The 23,919-nt window shown below is 38.6% G+C and overlaps 1 protein-coding gene across 1 annotated transcript in view; it reads right to left on the bottom strand.

Annotated features, from left to right (window-relative positions):
* Window positions 1-379: 379 nt before the first annotated feature.
* The window catches only part of DROSHA (drosha ribonuclease III), a 74,455-nt gene continuing 50,915 nt past the window's right edge, over window positions 380-23,919 (bottom strand). The window contains 11 exon segments of the mRNA XM_036397984.2: window positions 380-3,641; window positions 6,585-6,631; window positions 7,428-7,520; window positions 9,518-9,621; window positions 9,735-9,817; window positions 10,785-10,926; window positions 14,479-14,584; window positions 16,156-16,313; window positions 19,091-19,135; window positions 20,225-20,295; window positions 23,241-23,343. Of these exon segments, the coding sequence (XP_036253877.1) occupies window positions 3,511-3,641; window positions 6,585-6,631; window positions 7,428-7,520; window positions 9,518-9,621; window positions 9,735-9,817; window positions 10,785-10,926; window positions 14,479-14,584; window positions 16,156-16,313; window positions 19,091-19,135; window positions 20,225-20,295; window positions 23,241-23,343 (1,083 nt within the window). The 3' untranslated portion in view covers window positions 380-3,510.

Raw genomic sequence — 23,919 nt, 5'->3', positions numbered from 1 at the left:
TGCCCTCCCACAGACATATTGAGCCCTGGCCCCCAGTGACAATTTCATCCTTTTCATCTCTTAGTAACAGAATAGTCCCTCCACAAAGGTGCTGTGAAGAGCAACAAAACCACACGACTGACACTTCCAGGTACAATTGTTCCAACACCATCCTCATCGAAGACAACGCATAGTGGTAAATGATGCAGATGAACAACTCCATGAGCTCTTACAGGGCTTTACAAACTTCCACCAGAAAAAACTTTTTACAAGTGAACCACTTATTTCATTTAAATATGTAGCCTGTATAATCAGAGTCTTTGAAGTAGGGAGACAGATGATCAGGATTTGCCTTTTGATCTTTCCAAATTGTTTTAGCAAGTAACAACTATGCCTGAAGTCTTTTCTGGGAAACTTTATTAGCAACAATGTTTACAACAATCTTAGAGACCAAGGTTCTCTTAGTACTGCTGTTAAATAATCTTCCAGAAACTGAAATCTTACAAAGCAAACTTAGAGTCTACAAATAACATCATGAATTTTATGTTAATTCGATTGAAATCTCCAATCAAATAAGCTACAATTCTATTCAATGCTCTGTCCATATTCACAATAAAAATATTCTTTTGGATTCACACCGATCCCAGTCTTGCTCTCTATTCATCTACTTGTACCCAGCTCGTCAATTGATCTTGCAAGAAAACCTCTAGCTCAGGCTCTGAAGCAAAAAAGGACTGATTTTATCAGTAAACCAGAGACCCCCTCACACCTACAAAGGAGCAGCACAAGCTGCCTAGTTATAAGCTACAGCTGTTCCACTGATCAGCATGAGTGCAATGATAATTTTTACCAAGGCAACTTGAAGAGGCTTCCCCTCCTTGGTGGCTGCTGTAAAGGACTGTGCTCGTATTACACATTCTACACAACTCCTGAAATCAACAGGAACATTCACAGCCACTGCTGTTAGACAGGCCACACACAGAAAGACACTGCGGTTTGAATAAAGGAAACAGGATTTTTTTTTACTTTTTTGGTCTGAAGACGAGGAAAACAAAACTGCTTCAGGCAATCTTCCTAGCCCACACTTACACAGCAAAAAAGGGAAAATAGCCCACTTGTAAAAACACAGTTATCACCAACACTTTATTGAGGAAAGCCTAAAACTCATTAACTGCAGCAACTGGAATGCAGGAATTATTTTGTTTTTTCCAAGCAATTTCTGGGTCAAAAAAGAAAAAAAGAACAGTCCTAGGTTCCTCCCCGTATCTGATAAATTCAATCTAATTTAATGAAAATATTTATGAATAAGACTGCAGTCTTCTTACAGCTGAAAAGTGGAATTGTATATAGGAATAATGAAAGTAACGTTAAAACTATGAACTAGCAATTCCACCGGGGTTCTTTGGTGATGTCAAATACAATGAAATTTGCTAAGCCATCATACACCTGAAAATGAAGCAATTTTCTATTCATGAAACATGAAACTGGTCACAGTTAAGAGGGAAAAATAAAGTAATGTTTTACACAATTACACTTGACCCTCTAGCACCGCACCATTTCATCTTAGTGCTAGAAGCAGATGGGCAATCATACAAAAGAATTTGAAATACAAGTTTCGTGGACAGGGGACTTGCTGGTGCTTTTCAAGCTTCCTACTCTTCAGAAGCATTTCAGCTTTTTATTTACCGACTGAAGCTAAAAGAAGTTACAACCACTTCTCAAAAGTCAAATGGCAGCAGCATTCAGCAGAGAGCAGCTCCTTGCCTTTACCTTGTTTTTATTCCCTCATTATCACTCTCTAAATTAGAGAATGTGCTTGTTTTTTTTCTTTTCTCTCATCCGCTGAAATGGATTTTAAGCATCAATCCATTAGGAAAAGGCAAATCAGAGCGCTGGAAGAAGTGAGGTAGTGGGCTCAAGTGTAAAACCCCCCCCTTATTTAAGTGCATCTCACATTGCAAGTGTAGAAAGGTATGCTTCTGAAAATACACATATTGATTAGCTCAGAAGTGAAACTTTGGGAAGACATTTGTGCAGCCTGAATTTTTCAGCTTCATTTGGTGTCTACTTTGGCACTTTTGCAATTAATTGCTTCTCTTGATGTCCACCCCACACCTACAGAGAGGTGTTTCAGACATTCACTGAAGAAGCTGCTTGGTGCAGAGTGGCCATCAGGCAGAAGTTTTCTTCCTTGAGTTGGCACAAATTCCTTGGGCCAAACTCGTGCATCCATGCTGCCCCATACTTTAACACATACAACTGTGGGACATGCTTAAATGACTGGCCAAAAAGGATCTTTACTTCTTTCGGAAGAAAACGCACGGCAAAGGAAAATAAGGGTTCAATCTGTTTCACTTATCAGAAAAGAAAGATGAAAAATGACTCCACAATACCTACCAAGGGACTGTATTAACTGAGAACCAGCTTAATGGAAATGAATGGCTTGAAGCAGCAAAATTAAAAGAACAAACAACACTGATAACACCAGTGGGAAAAAATACCAACAGACACAGTGGATTTTTAATTTCTGGTGCTGTTCAGAGCTTTTATAGAAGAAACATGTCTGTCTAATACAAGCCACAGACACCAAAGAAACCCAAGGAAACTGGGTGACTTAAAACTGCACACCACTTTGGGGATAAATTCTGCCCTTCTTTTGACAAAAACTGTTTTCAATGAAGGTCTCTGGAACAGCACCCATATAGAGTTTCTAATATACCATTTCACAGTAATGGCCACACTGGTATCTTCCTGTCAAAGAAATCCATTAAATTAGACACCAGCCTGACAGAACAAGAAGCTCAGAAAGAAACTAAACTTGTTAATGTAAACTACATGTACATTCTCTACAAAAACTGCCATTCTCTTGCTTCATAATTATCTTCTCCTTCAAGTTTATAACAGTGATTTAAAAAAAAACTACTCTATCTTCTACACACATCTGCGCCACATTTCAGATGTGACATCCATTGTTCAAAGCAAAACTGAGTATCTCCTTTTAATTACTGCACCATTTTCTGTAAAAAGGGCCTGAACTTTAAAGCTCTGGTTTAGCAGACTCAAGAAATAAATTTAGCTGCAAAACTTAAGTAAGGTACATGCTTAAGTGCTCAGCTGAATCAGTTTTTCATAATACTTTCATCCCCCTTACAGCAGAGTTCATGCAATAACTTGGCTGATCACTGACAACACAGCACTTAGACATAGGAGACAGTTGTTAAACAGCCTTTCCTCCTATTAGCTTTGGAAATTAATACTTTATTACAAGACAGTAAAAAGAATAAAAATAATCAACAACTTTTCATAAAAATTAAAAGGATTTAAACCCAAACCTTATTAAAAAGCCAAACTTAAAACCAAACTAAAGAAATACTGTATTTGCACACACTTTTAAAGGAAGATATTACATTTTTTTTTTTTTTATTTTAACAGGCACTCTTCATTCATCTGCAAGAAACTAGGTTAGGTCTCCATAGGCCACAGTCAGAGTTATTAAGTAAGTAAATATGCCACTGCTTCTGTGCCCTCCTTTTATTTCCTTGCTTCTTCAGTCTCCTCTGACTCTCTCTCTTGATGCTCTCTTTCCCACCTCAATTCTTTCAACTCTTGTCTGTACTTCCGTTCAATGAACCGTTTCTGATGGGCCATCTGGGGAAAGTTATCTGACACAAGGAGAAATATTTTACATTAATAAACAAACTGATAACAGAGAAAGCCTCAACTCATTTTGTTTTAAACTTTGATGTTATCAGAGGTAGAGGGGGAACAATGTTGTTCCCATTTTCACTCATTTATTTCTTATAATACATAGTAAACCAGGACTGTTTCATAAGACTTTGGTTTCTTCATGATTTCTTTACATCTGTTTCTCCTGCTACAAAGCACTGCCAAATCTAATATACTCACAAAAACAAAATATAAAATCCTGGAATAGCAACATGGCCAGGTATTACTTGGATTTTACATTCTGTTCCCTTAGCAACAGGTGGTTGATACTGAAAAATGAATGTGAAACTACTGTCAATGCTGTCAGGGTTTTTTGTCTTGCTCCCACTCCGAAAAGTATGAGCCACTGGTTTCAAGCATCGCACAGATGTTTCCATTATTTTTATTATTGTTTTAGACCATGCAGAATCAACTACATGCCCCACACTATGGCAGGGATCCTAATGGGAAAGTAATAGTGTAGCAAGATGGAATGCAGTTGAGTCTGCTCCTGAAAAAGTTAAGGCTTGGCTATGTACCAGAAGGCAGCCTTAGCGTAGTCTAAGAGCATGGATGAGTGAAGACTGCCTGAAACAGACTGGACAAGGCTGAGGTGATGGAGAAGTAGCTGAGGAGATGGATGCTTCTGCTTTCAGGCATTTGTCCACTGGCTGATGTGTAGGTACACATTAGTACTGAGACTGCAAAAACAGCTTATGTAAGTGAACAGAATTGTTCTCACTTTAGTGCACGGCTCACAGAATGTGATGTTTTCTGCATGACCAGGGTGCTGACATCCACATGTGTCTGTGCTGTGGAGACCTGCACCCTCCAGCCAGCCAGAAAGCAAAGGGGTGGCAGAGTATGTGACAGACTGCAGCTGATGGTGAATCCTGCCAGGATCACACAGAGCTCTGGGATCAGCACTGGCTACCTGATCAGTCTGAGATAAATGCAAAAAAGGTTACTACACTGATCCTTAAAGCCATAAATTTGGTAGATGTCTCAGCAAAGGACTGCTCTCTCTCTTGCTGGCTATTGAGAGAGAATTCAGCTGAGGCTTCTCAGGGAGGAGTACCATGGCACCAAGCTTTTTCCTCTTTTTCCTGGGTCCCAGGCAGCACAGATTCTCAGCTAGAGAATGCAGTGCAGAAGGCCACATAAACTGCAGGAGTTTGTGGTAGAGTAGAATAACTTTCTACTGCTTTGTTTTATTGGCCAGTGAAATTTGTGCCCTTTACTATACATACTACAGGAATAAAAGGTTTATTCATCAGTTATTTACAACTTGAGCATAGGAGAGTATATTTATTTAAACCAGAAAGCAATCTAAACAAATTGGTTTTAAATTGCTGTTGTTTTTAAAAGCACTAGTGCTTTGTTTAATGGAGTTCTGGGATATTTTGTAGCTCATGTGCCCCATAAAATGAAAATCAGATTTTCAGCACTGCCTGTAACATGATTCTTTAAGAACTCAGCTTGGTAGCAACCTATTCTAATATGTTTAGAACGGTAAGAAAGAAACTCCTATAATAAATTCATCAGGGCTATCATATAAATAGGCATATGGAAACCACTTTCACTTGAAGTTAACTACTTATGCATTAAAAAACCCAACAAACAAACCAAACCAAACAACTCTATTGCACCACCATATACATAATACAACAGGGCCCTTAAGGGGCCCTTAAGGGTTGTGTAACCTCCATCCAAAAGACAATTAAAACTTGACTGGCAAGGCACAGAGAAACTAACTTGAAAGATCTGTTTGCCCAAATATCTTACATTTTTCAAGTGCTGTTTTGAATTGAAGGGCAGCAGGAGCACAGTCCTCTAGAGTTCTATGGTATTTAAACAAATATATATGTCAGAAGATAGCTGTGAAGTCCTTGGATTGATAGGCCATGAAACTCAGAGCTCTCTTGAGTGGTGATACTGTCACAAGAAAACTCACTCAAAGAAAACTTCAGTAACATCTTGCAGATACTCAGCAGAGAAGGGAAGTTACATTTTTCTACTTGTCAAATTTACTGGTGGTGAGAAGTATATGCTTAGCAGATGGATATAAAAACATATCCGAACTACACAGATTCATTGCTTTCTGAAATATTTAAGCCTTTGAATTTCCAGATGCAGAGATAACAGATTAAAAACCTTTGACATCTGAGGAACTGCATGGGTTTCCTTCGAATGAAATGCAAAAAATGGACTTCCCATGTTCTTCTCAATAGCGAATTTCTGCTGCACAAAATGCTTGTAATCTATTTGCTTGCAGGTCACCCACACCTGGCACGTTAACCCAACTGACCAAAGTTATTTAATATAAGAAGCTTGCCTGCACTCATTCATATCTGAGACTACATTTCAATGAAGGACTGCTCCCATGCTGGCTATGCAGCATACAATTTAGAGAGATGTATACACAGATCCCTGGATTTGCAGCTGATATTAACCCTTCCTGACAGATAAATATCCATTTAAATTGCTGGAGACCTGCCTCTTAGATTTTAACCTAGTCTACTGATATGTGGGATCAAATTTTATTTTCTAAGGTCACACTTGGCTCCTCCCGAAATAAAGGACAAGCATCAGAGACTGTGCAGTCTTATCTCACTGAATGCATAAGCATGGAAACCCTCAATGAAACTTTACTGCACAGGGTTCCCTTGAAGTTGCATCCCCTGTAGCTGATCAGCTCCCGTTAACAAATACCTGTTGGGATCCTGTTAACTTCAACCGCTACAAAACTGTCTTGAAAGTACTAAGAGAAAATCCTGCTGCTTAGAAGCTGACAGCACTTAACATATGTGTTCTGTTCAAAACTTATCCCCCACAAAATCTGCACCTCACTAAAGAACAAGGAGATAAACTATGAATTCTCTGTTGCCCAAATATCTTACATTTTTCAAGTGCGTCCATTGCAGCTCCCATTTCTGCTTGCTGAATACTGTGAAAGCCAAACAAAAACATGTTACATGGGATCTAAGCTGTACAGAATAAACTAAAGTTCCTGACAAAGTGGACCACTAGTTACGCTTCTGTAATGAAACTTTTTTGGAAAACCAGCAGCTTGTAAGTCCCAGAGTGTATGATGTATCAGCCATTCCATAAATGTGTGAGCAATAGTACTACAGCTCCAGTAGAGTATTTCTTAACTTAGACCATTAATATTAACAAAATATTCCAGTCCACTTTTCACTAAAGCATTTGCTTTTACTTGAGCGAAAAAAAGGAACAAAATCACAGATGCATGAATGTTAAAAAATGCAATGATATTTTTATAACCACCACCAGATTTGGCAGCATAAAATTAGGGTTTTGGGGTGCATGGTTGAATCTTTGAACTCTTAGAACAATTCTAAAATGCCTAGAAGTAGTTACCTCAGGAAAAAAAAAGCATAATAGGCTGGCACTCTTAACTTGCCAGTGTAAATTGCATAGTAATCCAATAGCAACTATCAAGATAAAGACACTATTTCCTGGAAGCTGTTCTGCAGTTGCTACTCCAGGAGCCACAAACAGTTCGCATTGCCAGACACCTGGAAGGCAAATTCACCAAAAAAAGCTTAAGATCCAAAATTATACCAACATTGAACCCTTCAGGAATTCCTAAAGCAGAGAAGTTTGAAGAAGACTCTACAGCTTTCCTTTCTTACTGCAGACCATAGAGCAGTCTATCTCCATGGCTAGTAATTTTGGACACCACCACACTCTAACACCATGTGAAGAATTTTTTACTATACCTTGGACCTTTACCACATCCTATTCTTTCCCCTTTGAAGTAGACAGCTACTGTGTATGTCCTGGCATGAGAAGGTCCCACTGTCTGCAGGGTCCTGAAAGAAGAAATATTTTATTCAAGCAGGAGGACTAAAACACAGAATCTGTTTGTGGCACATAGCTCACCAAGCTTTCAGTCTGATCAATACATATAGTACAATTAATGCAAAACACAGAGCAAGGGTAGAAGGATGTCTGTATAGATCACATTAACCCAGAGATTACCAGAACAGTATTTATATCAATCACGTTTATTACTCCAGGCTCGCTCATGAGCACCACATGAAAACTAAAACTTTACTTAACCTAAAGGCAAAAATGCAAACTGTAACATGAAGTGTTCAAACACTGTGAAAACACTTCTAATAAAGTAATAAATTATGCATAGCTGTGCAATTGCAAGTAAACACACCCATACAATTATGTGTGCACTAGAAGTTTAGTCTCTGAGAGTTTTGCAGTAGCAAGGTTTTATAAGGACTTTGTATTAGACATGGTATTTCTCTACACTGAATTATCACAGTACAAAGAAATTTTCCATCAGCTTTGAAAAGTTAGTTTTTCACAAAACAAATTTCCATTTGACCTGAAGCCTAGGACATACATCAACAACCATCAGAAAGGGAAAAGGTAATTCCCTAGATGTGCAATAAATTGCTTCTTTTGCAGTTTCTTACCGCTGTCCCAAAGCTCTCCCCACTTTCAGATCAAGTTCTGTCTGCTACCTTATTTCTTTTCAGAAAGAGCACAAATTTCACATCAATTTTTAAAGTATCTAACTAAAGCACTCTATCTCTCCATGCACTGTGACAAGAGCAAATAAAACCTACCCTAAATTTAAAAGCAATAGTACTGACTGCAGTGAAAGAGATAACCCCAAGAAAAGGAATTAACAAGATAATAGGAAGATAACAGCGTAATACTAGTCTGAGCTGTACTATAAAAATCAATTTATCATCACAGCAAAACAAAACAAACATTTGGTACTTGATACTAAGTGGTTTTTACAAAAATGGGAAATTTTTTTTTTATTGAATTCATTCCCCTCAGCCAAGACAAATCCCTGAACCCTCACACAGAGAGACAGAATAGTCAGACCTGCAGAGCACTGGCTGCAGTGTTAAGGGGATGGCACTTTTAAGCGCACTGTGTGTCACTGTCACTAAACTGCTACACTGCATTGGAAACCTTACTTCAGTACCTGTGACAGATGCACTTATACTTTCATTCTTCATATCTTTTTGATCTAATAATCCCAACAACACAAACCTTGAATTTTCATAGCCTTTATCTCTTCTTTTGGGGCTAACATTGCACACTTTCCTACAGTAATTGAATGGATATGGATGCAATATACAGCCTAAGGTTTATTATTTATTATCTTTTTGAAGCAGCTATTACACTATTTAGCAACTGGAAGTAAAAAGAGAGATCTATCCCATCCAGTTTCAGGTAGCTAGTGAGGTGTACAAGTTAAAAGGTTCACTGCCCTGAGCTCTTTGTCATTGAACACAGGAAAATTTGCCAGCTAAACCACACAGCAAAAACGTCCAAAACTTGTGCTGCCCTTCAGTGCCTGACTGTGAATGAGAAACAGTGCCTATAATCAGCAAGTGTAACAGAAGGCATTATTATTATTATTTTTGTATAATAATATCAAGAAACTTCATATGTTAGTGAAAATGGAGATATCTTGACCTCATAACAAAACAGCCATTTCTTTAACTCTTTTCATTTAATACTGCCATTCCTTACATTAAAACAAAAACAAATAAAGAATTATGCCAATTAAATACTCCACTCCAAAATAAAAACACTATTTTTCCCTTACAACTGTACAGGTTAAATGTTCAGTAACTCTTCCTTGTAATGACTTAAACATCTAAGGCTTAGAAAACGGTATTTTCCATCTTCAGACAAAGACAGACTATAGGGCTTGGGTAACGACAAGAAAAGCAAACTATGGGGAAAATGTAGAGTGACTGATCACATCTTACTCCATATACAAGGAAGATTTATAATTAGCTGGTGTCCATAAGGAGCCTGTTCTTACTTGTAGAGAGGAATGTCCGGCTCTTTTCCTTCTGTCCTGAGAGTCAAGCAGCACTGCTGAAGCTGAGATTTAGGATCATTCCAATCTTGATTTAAAATAAACTCCTGTAGGAAGTCCACAAAGATGCTTTTATGATTGAGAGATTGCAATAAGGGTTTCAAATGCCACAATGTGTTAAAATATAGTGGCAGGAAAGGAGGAAATCGACTGATCTTACCTTTAGCCGTGGAAAAAAGCAAACATTCATGAAAGTGTGAACGTATTCCAAATCTTTATCAATGTACAGGGCAGCAATAAAGGCTGGGGGAAAAAAAGGTACTGTCACTCTTCCAAGGAGAGCATTATTGGCTTGCACTTTTAGAAACAAGTATCACTGAGTACTTTAAAGCCATATTCAATTACGTTTCAGAGCAGTGATCTGTTGAGGGTATTATCCTGCATACTTGGGAAAAAAAAAAATAAAGTTGACCAAGAGATTAAGTGATTTACCCAAATCCACCCAGTCATTTAAAGTGCTGGAAACAACACTGCTTCTAATCTCACATTTTAACCAGGAGACCATGAATACTTACAAATAAATCACTACTGGGTTCCATAAAATAATTTAGATATAAATCACTCCTGTTTGTGTGCTATTTCCATTTGTTTATGGGATTTTGCAAAAGCCAAGTGGTCTGAATGGCTTGCAAAACACATCAAAATATACAAGACAGGGATTAACTTTCTTTGCAGAATATTTATCACTGTTTCCATTTCATGGGAAAGAAGGCAGCATAAACTTCCAGAAATTGACTAAAAATAATTTCATTTCCTTGTAGCCTTTCCTCTTGTGGAGTGACCATTTTAAAACCTCCTCAAATGCAGACAAATGAACCACAGAACTATTCACCTGCTTAAGGAACTATTTTGTCTTCCAACAGTGTCAAGAACATACTAATTAAACACTGAAACTGCTGTTAAATAGCTCAACTCAGAGTGTAAGCTTTAACTTTGAACACATGCTTTTGACCTGGTCATCTCGAACCCTCAATTTCTAAGCCTTCAAATTTCTATCTGCAATTATGTCTCCTTCATGCTTCTATACAGACTTCAAAAATCCAGGTTAGTCTTCAAAGATCTGGCTTTCAGAGGTATAGGCATAAATCATTTGGAAACCTGAACATACATTTTTAATAGCGATTTAGGGGATTTCTAATGGCTTTCTTAAACAAGCCCCAAGGAAAAGGAAGTCATTAAGTACGAAGTTATTATAACCAAATTAACTCACATTCCAAGAGATCAGCCAAAGTCTTAGTTCTAAGAGTTACAGGTCTTTTTGTCTTGTCGTTAGTGATGGCAAACTCTTGCATGCCCAGCTCTTCTGCCACCTTGGCCTGTGTCCTGTTGTTCACCAAAGAACTTCTCAACAGCTGCAAAAGAAAGAAGTTATATTCCTTAGTAACAAATACCCACAACAAACTACAAAACCTAGGAGAGCTGGGGAGAAAAAGTTACTTTTATCCTCGAGGTTTCTCACTTCTCTCAGTTCACTGACATTTAGATTCAGGGCATCTCAAGTGATTTATATAGACACACACTCTGTCACTCTTTCTACTGGAGATTTTTCTTTCTGTTTCAATTCTTCTCACCAATCTTTACTTATTCTATGGACACATTACTTCTGTATAGATGTCATGCATTTAAAATGCTTCCTTGTGAGCTTCCTTGCAACTATGTACCATGTCTTCATGAGGCCTGTACTTTCTCAGCTAATCTGCAGTTTTCTAGTTTAAGTAATGCACAGTTGTGTACATTTTCCCACATAAAGAGTAAGTAAACAATATTCCGGAGTTCATGGAACAGCCCCCAGTGTCCACCAACTAATAAATAAATAAATAGGTGGTGACTCAAACAAATACACATTAAAGCAAGACAGTTCAGTATTTCAGAATGAGCAGATGAGGAAGCTGCTCCATTCCTTTGGCCAAAGAAAAAAATACACAGATGGACAGCCTGTATGCACTATTTGCTCTGCTAGAAGGCAGCACAGCTGAGCCGATGCATCCTGGACACAGGTCTGCCCTAAAGTGTTCCACATATGACAAGGTCAAGGATGTGTCATGAAAATGCTTAACCTTGGCTCCAGACACATTACTTAAACATAGAGCTCTAACAAAGACATAGAGCTCCCACACAGCTTAAAGGAGTATTTTGGAATTTTAGGGAGAATTTCTGAACCTTTGGAGAGGTCAGAATTTTTCCTGCTTTTTTGCTTTAAATGGAACAGCATTAAAGAAGTTACATCTACTACAGGAGGTAGGAGTGAGAAGTAAAGAATGTCCCCATTTTCCACAGTTTATGTGCAATCTAGAGTTGAGATGCTGCACACACATTTTTTTCCTTTTTTTGTCTTCCATATCACATTTGCTCAGCTTATTAGATACAAGTTATATGCTACCTGGCTCCAGCATGTCAACTGAGCTTATGAAAAATCAGGATTTATTTGCTGCACTTGATACTTCATCTCTCACAACAGATAAACACATAACAGTATGTTCATAATTTGTTTGTCAATGATGTATGAAGCAGATACTCATAACCTGATCTTCGTAAACTAGGCAAACTGCAGATAGTATTATTACCTCTCTCCCTAACCTTTGTTTAAACTCATTTACTACTTGTTCCTTATCAAAATTCTTTCCTTTTATGTCCTTAAGATAAATAAACTCTACTTTCTCCAACAATATATAAGTACAGTATCCTAATATGTAACCTATGAGACAGAAGTGCAGTGTCCCATGACAAAAATCTTCTTCTTGTAATGGAAGAAGAAGGATTTCTTTTGTTTTGTTTGCAGACTATTTATTTTTATGGGATCCATAATCATGATTAGTAGTATCATAAAACAAAGAGCAACACATACACTACCCAGTGAATTAGAGATAGAAAAAAAAGCCCAGTTATCCTCTTAGCACTGTGGTTATCAATTTGCTCTATATTAGAATTTGACTCCTCTAAAAGTGTGATCAGGCAAGAAACTCAATTCCTTTTAATGACACAGAGAAGACACAGTCCCTGTGCCTTTCCAGCAGCTTTTTTAGAGTTGGTCTCTACACTGGTAACACACAGCCTGCATCACTGCAGATGCTGTAATACATGATATGCTCAACTGGAGCCTGGCTTTAACTACAAAGCAGTTTTTTTCCTAATTCTTCCATCTTCACCCAACATACTACTACTCACGACTGTACCAAAGAATGGATCCATAACTCAGCACTGGAGAAGCTGTATCTTCCAACATTCAACAAAATGTCAACTTCTCTTCTGGTACATTATTTGGCTATCTCCAAGTATGTAGATGAGACTATGTTCTCCTTTCTTTTTCTTAAACATAATTATTTTACAGACAAGCAATCACTCCATACTGGGAAGCCACTGCATTGTCAGTCAAGTAGAGTCCTTGACCAAAACTGCCCTCAACACACCAGACACCATTTAGTTGATGTTCTATTATTACTTCAAATTTAAGTATGTCCCCAGATGACAGGAGAAAGAGCTTAGTGTTTGCAGTTTCTCTTCAGACTCTACTTTATCAGCCTCCTTTCTCAGATGTCTCATTTCATTTGTCATCAAATTTAAAAACATTTTAAGATCATTTTCTCTACACATGAACACATCTCCACAGTTCAATTTTATTTTAGGCATTGCCCGCTTCTTTGTATTTTTATGTGTTTTCAGCATTCACTCCACTCTTAACTTTGCAGTTTTGCCTAAAAACTGAAGTGTGCAACTTGTACTTTCCAACTCACTAATCATTACACTAAGCAACAAAAAGACATTCTAATCACTGTTCTGAGCATTTACACCCATTAACAGCAACATCCCATATTCTTCTGGCCAAATAGTTCTTGCAAGAGTTATAAGAGCACAGATGCCTACATTCTTAAAAGTCATGTAGAAAGCAAAAAACACCACCATATCCTGTCTTTATATCCTGTCTCCTCAATGGTGCAGAAGAATCCATACAAATATAACTGAAACTTAAGAAATGGTAAAGAAAAACTCAAGTAATTTTTAGTCCCAGCATGTCCTTTTTTCTTCCTCTTGTAAACAGCTTTAGCCCAAAAGATTTAAGACTCATATTCTTGATAACACATTGCCTGCTAGAGACTTAGCATTGTCATGCCTTTATTGATCTGAGGGAACCACTCTAAAATTAGGCTACTCGCTACCTCCTAACTTTACCCAGAAAACTTGACTAACATTCCTGATATATGTACTGCTTTGCTGATCAAGTAAACTAAGAAAATTTAGTAAGCCAAAGAAAATTTGTTACTTTCAGAGAAAGCCACAACTCGCCAGCTGCAGAGCTAATCAGGAAAAATCTACTTATACTATCATGCTGTGTTTAAAGTAAATTGTTGAAAGGTCTCCAAACTTAGTTGTTCAAAGTCCAGATAAGAGAGGCTAAAAGGCTATAGCAATCAACAGATGACTATATATTAAAATTAAATTCAAAAGCTACCTCAGGAAGTTCAGATTGAAGACAAGAGGAAAAGCAGACTAAAATAAATTGTAAAAACTTTTTTATCAGGATGTATAATCCTGCCTGTATGCATGTTCAACAGACTAGAAGACAGGAATAAAAAAATGTCACATGATACATCTATTTAAATAAATGGTTTAAGACACCCATCTTTAAACAAGAACTAGTCTTGGCCCTCAATTTTATCACTGACATCTTTAAAATTTTTGATCAATTTCACCGACTGAACAGAAATTATTGCAGTGGAGTCATAAATCACCATTTTCTATTCATTGCAGTGCTCATGACTTAAAATTAACAAAGCCTTATTAAGAGCAGTGGTTGCTGAGGCTTCTTCTATTAATCAAGCTCAGAACAATTCACTGGCTGCTCCGATAATTTCAGGTCTCCATCCCACTCTTGCTCTTATGGAGAATATGATTGATGGCAGTCTTACCGTTAAGTGCCCTTCATGATGATCAGGGAAATGTATGAATAAATACTCTGTGGCTACCAACTGCATTATGGAGTCACCCAGGAATTCCATCCTCTGGTTGTGGCCTCTGAAAAATGAGACATCAGTGCAGCAAAATCAATAAGCACTCATGAGGAAAAAACCAAAACCAGCATGCACACACAAATTAAAATGAAGAGTGATCTGAAAGTGAGCCTTGCTCATTTCCAAACACATTTAAGACAATTTTTCAGTGTTAATCAGGTGAGATGGAAACACAGCTCATTACTGTAGTAACACCAACTTAGGCAAAAAGCAAAGTGGGATAGCTACAAATAAATGCAATCATTAGATTACAGATCACAGAGAAAATGAAGGAGAAGAGCAGTTAACATCAAATCTGTATTGGGATAAGATCTCTGTCTCAAACTTGTTTTAAGAAAATGAACTAATGAATGCAATACTTCAACAGAGAAAAATGTCCATTCCCAAGAAAGAAAAGGATCAGGGTTTAAACTCATACAAGATCCTGGAGAGGGTAAGCACTGATATGAAGTTTAACAAGGGCAAGTGCCAGATTCTCTGTCTAGGACAACCCCAGTTGTGGGTATAAAGTGGAGAATGAGATGTTGGAGAGCTGCACTGTGGAAATGGACCTGGGAGACCTGGTCAATGGCAATTTGAACATGAGTCAGCAGTGCCCTGGCAGCCAGGAGGGCCAAGTGTGTCCTGGGGGCATCAGGCACAGCATGGCCAGCTGGGAAAGGGAGGGGATTGTCCTGCTCTGCTCTGGAGCAGCCTCACCTCAAGTGCTGGGGGCAGTTTTGGGTGCCACAGTAAAAAGACAACATTAAGCTGTTAGAGAGTGTCCAAATGTGAGCAACTGTGATTGTGAAAGGTCTTGAGGTGAAGCCATTTGAGGAGCAGCTGAGGTCACTTTGTTCAGCATGGAGGGGACTAGGGGAGACCTCACTGTAGAGGGGAATGGAGGGGCGGGTACTGTTCTCTTCAGCGAACAGGGAGACAGGGCTCAAGGAAACAGCATGGAGCTGAGTCAGGAGAGGTTTAGGCTGGATATCAGAAAGAGGTTTTTCACCCAGAGGTTGGTTTAACACTGGAAAGGCTCCCCAGGGAAGTGGTCACAGCACCAAGCCTGCCTGAGTTCAGGAAGTGTGTGGACAACTCTCTCAGGCACATGGTGTAATTCCTGGGGTGCTCTATGCAGGGCCAGGAGTTGGACTTGATGATCCCAGTGGGTTCCTTCCAACTCAGCATATTCTGTAATACTGTTTGCTTGAAAACAGGGCCTGGCAGCTTTGCAAGCAACAGAACACAAGGGCTGTGCTTGGATCAAAGAGAGTAATTTTACTTCTTTTCTCTGCCCAATCATACCTCCAGGTATGTTTTGCTAAGATCTCAGGAGTGAGATCTTAGTATCAGTCATGCAAAAAGCTCAAAATAAACACCAGGATAGGTCTCTTAACACCTTCTACAGTCTTTCCCAAGATATTTGGTACTGACTACTGTCAGAGGTGGCACACTGAGCCAGGCGGGCTTGTAAACATAGCTGCTCTATTTCAGGAAATAAATGTAACATAGTTTATTTACAAACTAGGCAATCTGAAATACTCTAACAGAAGGGCCAACAGAGCTACAGGAGGACTCTTGTTATGTACTCACAGAGTCAGATGGTTAAAGCCTACTGTCCTCAGAGTGAATGCACGCGCTAGAAGTCGAACGTGAGTAAAGATGACTCCAATTGCCTCCTCAAACTCGGTAAGCTTTTGAAGAACTGGAGAGGTCTCAATGAGTTGCCTGTCAGTATTGGACTCCTGCAGCTGCAAGAAAAATGAAGTGTAAGTAATGACAAACTCAGACTGCTGCAGAAATTTTCACAGAAAAGCAAGCATTCTTTAAATCAAGGGCAAAGAATACAATGAACAAGTTCCATGGACAGCTGAACTGAGAAAACCACATTTCCTCTGCCTTTTGGTCTTGAGTAATTACAAGCCAAGGAAAAGATGAGCTCTGATGTATGCTTCTTTAACAGCTGAGGCATTTAAGCCCATCACTTGCATGTCTCTACATGTGGATGCATTGTAGCATAATACAAACTTTCACAAAATATGTACAATTGTATCTATATTTTCTAACATTATCACATTGTTTGCAACTGAGCAACACATTCAAAAATTATTAGAATAGGGCTGGCAGACTGACAGCATGTCAAGATGAGACAAAATCCCAATCAATTTCTTCCACTTCCCTTAAGTATCAAAAATCAAGAATAAATACTTTAAATATGAAATTTAAAAGGGCACACTAACACAAGAAAGTTAAAATTATTGCTTTGGGTCAATATCTTTTCTTATCAGTTTCTTGTCTGATGTCCTTATTGTGATGACACTGTTAAATGCCTTTGTGGAGCTGGGAAATGGCTTAAGCATTTCCTCTACCCATTCTGAGCATCTCTTTGGTATAGTAATGTTTTAGAGGAAGAATTACCAGAAGGATGCCTAAAAGAAAACTAAGAATAACAAGAGATTTTTAAACTGGCATCAAAATAATTTTTGGTTTGTTGTCTGCCCCTTTTCTATTAATTGATTACATTCAATTTGCCCTTTTTCTGTACAGAGCGTTCAGTTCACCCTTTCATAGAGCTACATACCCTTGCACCAAAATTCCACACCTGGGTGATAATTGTCATTTTGGAGTTCAGCTGCATGTGGAGCTGAGACTTTTTGCTTCATCATGCACAGCCCCTTCTATTTACCTACACTGCTTTTTAAAACTCCACAGTGAGTCACCCTTGCATTCTCACAACCAGAGTGCAATTCTGCAGTCTGCTGTTGTCCCTGCTACTTGAAATAATTTGGTACTGTCAACAAACTGCCACCTCACTGCTCATCCTGTTCCCTAGGCTGTCAATGAGAACAGCCTGTACTTGAGCAAAGATCCCGAGGGAAATCTGCCAGTGATCACCATTCCTTGCAAGATGTGGTCATTTCACTCCTGTTCTCCCTTTCTTATGTTTCAGCCATTCCTTTTAATCTGGTAGGGACTGACATTTTTCATTGAAGTTGCTTTTTTTTATTGCTTCTTAAAAAAAAGATAAAATTTTAAAAGCCTTTCCTGACTGTCTTTCCAACAGCCTCTCAGGAAACCCAGCAGACAGAATCATCTGCATTATCATTGCTGTTTTGTCTCCTAAAACTTCCCATACATCTGTGAGGCAGGACTTGTCTTTACATGTTGATTCTTTCTAGAGTCCATATGTATCCGGATGACCACTAATTATTTTTTAGACAATTTCTACAGACTTGGCTACTGCCAAATACACAGAACTGAAGACCTATAACTCTGTTATCTTACCTAGGGTTGGTTTTTTTTTTTTTTTTAATTGATTGGGATCTCATTAGGCATATTGTCACGGTGATTTTTAGTAGTTTTTAAAAACATTGTTTTTCAGGCTAGCTGTGCCAAAAGGCAAGCCCAAGCCGCCTGTGTTTCACCTACTGGCAAAACCCCCTAAGATGGTTTTGGGATGTGGAAGAAAACAATTTTCATCACACAAGGCAAGGTAGTAGTAAGAAATTATATGCTTCCTACACTGACTTGCTAATTTCTAAGCAGAGTGCAAGTCCATGTGAAAGCAGGGATGAAAAGGTTAAAATAAAGTAAGAGAAAAGAAAGAAATTCACAGTAAGAACAATCTTCTTTGGAGCTGTGTGTGCCACCATGCAGGACAGCTAGTGCCGAATCTCGAAACGTTATCTTCCATTAAGAGTATTTTGTATTTATACTCAGAGGGAAGTGGTTGTAAAAATTCTTCATATGCACTGCTTTGTTACTGAAGATTTTGTCTGTGCACTCACTGCTCTTTTTGCAGCAACCTTGCACACTCCTGCTTGCACTGAAGACAAGGAGGCACAGTGCAGAGAGGCTCTGAGACTTGCTCTATGTCTGCCCAAGAATTCAGTAAGGGAGAATGGACTGGGACATCAATCTCCCAACTTCCAGCCTCAAACTGACAGCTTGTGAACTTGTATCCTTCAATACATGGAGGATAATTTAGCCTTCAGACACCTTCGTAATTTTAGCGTTTACATGGTATTAAAGTTACTGGAATCACTGAAACAACCACACTATCATTGCATGGGCACAAACACACAAAATAAAAATAGAATCAAATCAAAACTTTTATGGCATTCAATTAATATGCCTTCCTACTATTAAGGTTTCAGTCCTAATTTTAGGTTAAGAAAAGATGTTCATAGATTGTTTTTGCACCCTTTTCCTCCACTTTTGAGAAAACAAACAAGAAGCTGTCAAAACACTACCTCTCATTTGATTTACTGTACAGGCACAGTTATACAACAAACATGAGCCAAGGAAAGGTGAATGATTAATTCTCAGAGAGGCAAAAACTCACTACTTATTTAAAAAAACCAACCAAACAAATCACAAGCCAAACATGAAGGAAAACGTATATATATTCCTTTGGCTACTCTTTAGCACAATTTCTGAGATGTCATCACAATGGAAACCTATGGAAAAGCATCCCTGAAAAAAAAAGCAGAACAGCGAAATTTATTACAGAAAGGGATACACTTACTTGGAGTGGGTGTAGTGGATAATTAAGCCATACATCCCGCAGGTCCTGCAAACAATGAGAGATGCCTTTAATGCTCAAGGGAGTCATTTAACAAATTCCACAGTACTAAATAAAATGTCATTACTTGAAATACTGAACTATTTCAGATGCTGACTCTGCTTATTGCAAATTCAATAGTGCTGGCAAACTAATTTTTAAAATCGTGTATTTGCTGTTCAAACTGCCTGTAGTCCTCCCAATTAGCTTGTGTCAAAGAGGTGGAAAAATCCTTGAACCACATAAAAAGTGGTTAAAGGAAGAAAAAGATTTGTTTAAGCCTCAGGACTAACTTTATTTGCAAGTACTCCTCAGTAGCAAGTTTGACTTCTCCAAAGGAAAGGACTGAAAAAGAAAAAAAAAAATCTCACTTATTTTCTTCTATTTCATAAAGGCTTCTTTCACTACAGCCACCAAGCAGCAAATAAACAGTGACTTACAACAGGCTTCCAAATACTTTTATTTCTAATAAGCTTTGTCATTTCACAGACTTAAAGGAAGGAAAATAATATACAATTCATCCTCTCAGCACTGCCATGTGTGTTGTCCCAGCAGTGGGTACTTTCCTTCACCTTTATACAGAACATGTTCTAACTAACAGCCATCTAAGATACAGCCTGATCTATTCTTGCACACTGTAATTGTGCAATTGGCTAAATGCTGAATGAAACACCCTCCTTTTTTTTTTCTCTCCAAACATATGTTTAAAGCTTTTAGGGAAGGATGATTTAATTGATGAAACGGAATAGTTGCTCGACAAGTGCATCATTCCCTCAGAGCCAAACACCTGGATCTGCAGCACCCATTCATGTTTTCAGAGCAGCACTTTGAACAGAAGCTGTCAGGTTTCCCACACCAGCCACCCTTTCCCTACCCAAGTCAAGCAACCCAAAGCACACCTGAGAAAATACCATATTTTTTTTGACTGGATCAGTAGGGCTTGCTGTTTTAATTCAATTTCCAGGAATTGCAATTAAATAAAAATACTGCTTAAAACAGTATTTCTGTTTAGTTGTGATCCTTAAGTAAAACAATGGAGACGAAAGCACATCAAGTTCTTTTTGAACTGGAAATCAAATCATGTAAGTACATAAATACCTTTTCATTGAAGAGCAAACGTCCAAATAATTGTTTTGCTTCTTCTAGGCTTCCCTCTAGATAAACAGCTCCTACATGAGGGGACCAATATGTCAAAGGTCAATAATGCAATTAGCACTCAGAAAATTACTAAGCATGAGAAAGTCAAAGATCTTGGACTTCTTCATCTCCAACACATTCATTTTTAAAAGCATGCTTTCTGTAGCAACACCTGTTTTTTGGAAAAATTTAAAGCACATTAAACACCAGTGTAAATCAACAGTCATAAAATGCAAAGAAAAACCTGATATAATTATATCAGTGATAGAAAATTATACATCCAAAGAGCAAAGTTTATACAAATTAACCTATATTTCCAGAAGTACTTTCCAGTAAACAGCTAACTAGACAATTGTGCTGGTTTAAGCTAGGATAGCGCTCATTTTCTTCACAGTGACTGTACAGGGATACGTTTTCCATTTTTGCTGGACAGAGGTTGATAAAACAGAGATGCTTTTGTTATTGCTGAGTAGGGCTCACACAGAGTCAAGGCCTTTTTTGCTTTTGGTATTGCCACACTGGAGAGGATACTAAGGGGTGCTTGGGACATTGGGAAGAGACAGTCAGGACAAACTGACCAAAGTTATATTCCAGACTGTATGACATCATGCTCAGTATATAAATTGCAGGGAAGAAGGAGGAAAGGGTTGTGTTGGGAGTGATGGTGTTTGTCTTCCCAAGTCACCATTATGTGTGACAGGGCCCTGCTTTCCTGGAATGGCTGAACAGCTGCCTGCCTATAGGAAGCAGTGAAATGATTTCTTCTTTTGCTTTGCTTGTGTGCACAGCTTTTGTTTTCCCCGTGAAACCATCTTTATCTCAACCCATGACTTTTCCAGCTTTTATCCTTTTGATTTTCTCCTCAATCCGACTGGTGGAGGAGTGAGCGAGCACTGCATGGGGCTTGGCTGCTGGCTGGGGATAAACCACAACAACATTTGCAGATACGGAAACCCATGAAATGAATTTCAATAACTAACAAACAATTACAATTTATTCTATACTTGCAATAAGATTACATTGCATATAAACAATGTGTTGGGACTATTGCAAAGCTCAAGGTCTTCCTTGAGCCTCCTTCCTTACTGGTACCACAATAATTTATTGTCTGAGCTGGAAAGGGCATCTCTGCATGTCTCAGTTTCTGAAGATCATGTTTGTTTTTTTTTTAAACTTCACACACAGCTCTCTCCACATGTCCATCAGTAACAAGCTCTGCAAAACTTCACATATTTTTGTGCGTACCCTATATACTCTATATCTGCACAGGCACTTCTTAAATTAGTATCAACATTTTGTCCTCTAATGTGTTTTACAGGAGAACTTCTGAAAATCTCAAACTTGTTATTGTAAGCATAAAACCAAATGGAATACACAGCTACATCAAGAACACAGAGAAAGAACGCGATTTGCCTTGCCTTTCCCTTCCCCTTTGATTCCTCATTAGGCCAACTACTTTCTTTGGACTCTTCAAAGAACAGTTTGGGGGTTTATAAGACTAATCTGGAAGAAGAATATTATGAGAGCACAAAATTTTAAACAATTCCTAGGCAGCCTGCTCCTACTTCTGTTTTTTATGTTCATCACAGGGACTTCGTGATGAAGCACCAGACTTTGTAGAAGAGCCTCAAAGTAGGAGCAGCAGACCCTACATGTACTTTTATAGTCCCTTAACAAGCTCCCACATTTTAGCTACAGCACTGAAAAAATCTTATTGCTCAATTAACTTGCTGAACAGCTTTGTATTAGAGGTTAAATAGCAAGCCTGCTCTCTCAGCAAATCTCAATGCTTGCCAAATAGTTCTCATCACTACATCCTAGACAAGCTGAAGCCGATGAACAAAGACACAGATACATATCTAGTGTTCCTCTTCTGTTTGCTTTTTATTTTTAAATTAAAGATCAAAGCATTCATGGAAAGCAAAACAGAGTTAAAAAGAAAACTCTTATTTCTTGATAAGAGGAAATGCAATCTGGCCCAAGGCAGAATGCACAGAACTATTGACAACTCAGCCAACTATGATCTATTTTTCAAAGCAGGACAAAATGCTTCGGGAGCTCGTGTAGTGCATAAAGACTGGTAACAGGGCTAAACCATTCCCACAGCTAGTAACTTGTACAGTACATCTTGATGAATATGAAGTCAAACCAGTGAGACTAACTTGCTTTGTGTACTCAAGCAAGTAAAGGTGCATAAAAATTTGCTATTTAAAATAGAGCTTGTGCAGATGTAACCAATGAGATTTTCACCCTCCTGGCTTGGTAATTGTGGTCAGGCCCTGATTTCCTCTGCAATATAAACCTATAAACCAATGCAGCCAGTCATTAATCTGCATCTTAGTGCCCAACAGCAAATTTGACACAACTCTCCTTCACCCTCAGCTAGCGGGTAGCTTTTTTTACACCAGCCATATTGCCATGCTTTTTACCTGTAAGAAAAATGCAAAGACTAAAAGGTATTTACTCTGCAAATTCACCGAAGGCTAGCAGGGCACAGATAAAGTAGTCTGGTGACTCAGTTGGGAGTGCCTGGTGCATTCAGAGAGCAAGCTGCTGCTAAAATTCAGGGCTGAGGCTGCAGGTCTGTTCAAGCACTACTGGAAGCAGTGAATCTGCTTATCTTCTGCCAGGTCACAGTGACTGAACTGCTCCCCTGCTCCCACAGCGGGCAGGTGTCAGGCCACGCTGGCACAGGAGAGGTGGAGTTCTGCAGTGACATGAGACAGCTTCACCTTCAGTGTGTGGAAGCCAGGACATGGAAGGTGAGATTTTCATGGTTGTACTACACACTCAATGTGTTATACATGTGGCATATGTGCAGGAGAGGGGAAGGGACAAAGATGATACAACAAGCCTTACTATTGCCTACACCTACTGGCACTGCTCAACAGGCCCACATCTCCTCCATCACAGTCAACATGGCACACAGACAGGTATAAAATGTACCTGCCCACACACACAAATGCAAATATCTTACCTATGAGGGCTTCAAAGCAGTTTGCCATAGCATGGCGGAGATCTGACTCCCTGCAAAGGTCTGGACCATGAGCATAGAGCATGAATCGTTCCAGCTCCAGCTTCTGCAAAATACATAGAAAGAGTGAAAACTATGGCTTTAGAAGTACAAGAGTACCAGTTTAGTCATTAAAGTTCAATTACACTGTCATCATGCAGCTACTAGGTTTGAAGGAACTATGAAGCTTTTCTCCAAAGTTTCAGTTCAGACACAGGCTAAAATTAAAAAAATTTCCTTGTTTATGAGAGGTAAAAACTGGAGTGTGATACCATGGAAAAACTAGAATTATCAAACCAAAAGAAACTGAAGCAGAACAGTGAGGAATAGGAACTCTGGTAGACACAATCCATTGAACATCTGGCTTTTTCCTCTAAGACCATCAACAGGTGGTAGCCTCTGGGAACTGCAAGAGAAGGCTCATATTTTAATCTGCAGTGCCACCTAGCTTCCTTTGTCCTTTCAAAAGTGCATCATTAACACTCTTCTGTTGCCTGAACTATAGTTCTGCTTGCCAGTCAAAATCTCAGAGAGTAAGCCAGATATTTTCTATAATGTATGATAATTCTGCTATAGAAATGCAGGCAAGAGCCCCTAGATTCTCTTTACATATTTGTCTTTTTGACACAAAACCATGATTGGA

This window comes from Molothrus ater, chromosome 1 (genome assembly GCF_012460135.2).
Source record: "Molothrus ater isolate BHLD 08-10-18 breed brown headed cowbird chromosome 1, BPBGC_Mater_1.1, whole genome shotgun sequence".
NCBI lineage: Eukaryota > Metazoa > Chordata > Aves > Passeriformes > Icteridae > Molothrus > Molothrus ater.
The sequence above is the reverse complement of the archived record's forward strand: the minus strand, read 5'-3'. Positions and strand labels throughout refer to the sequence as shown.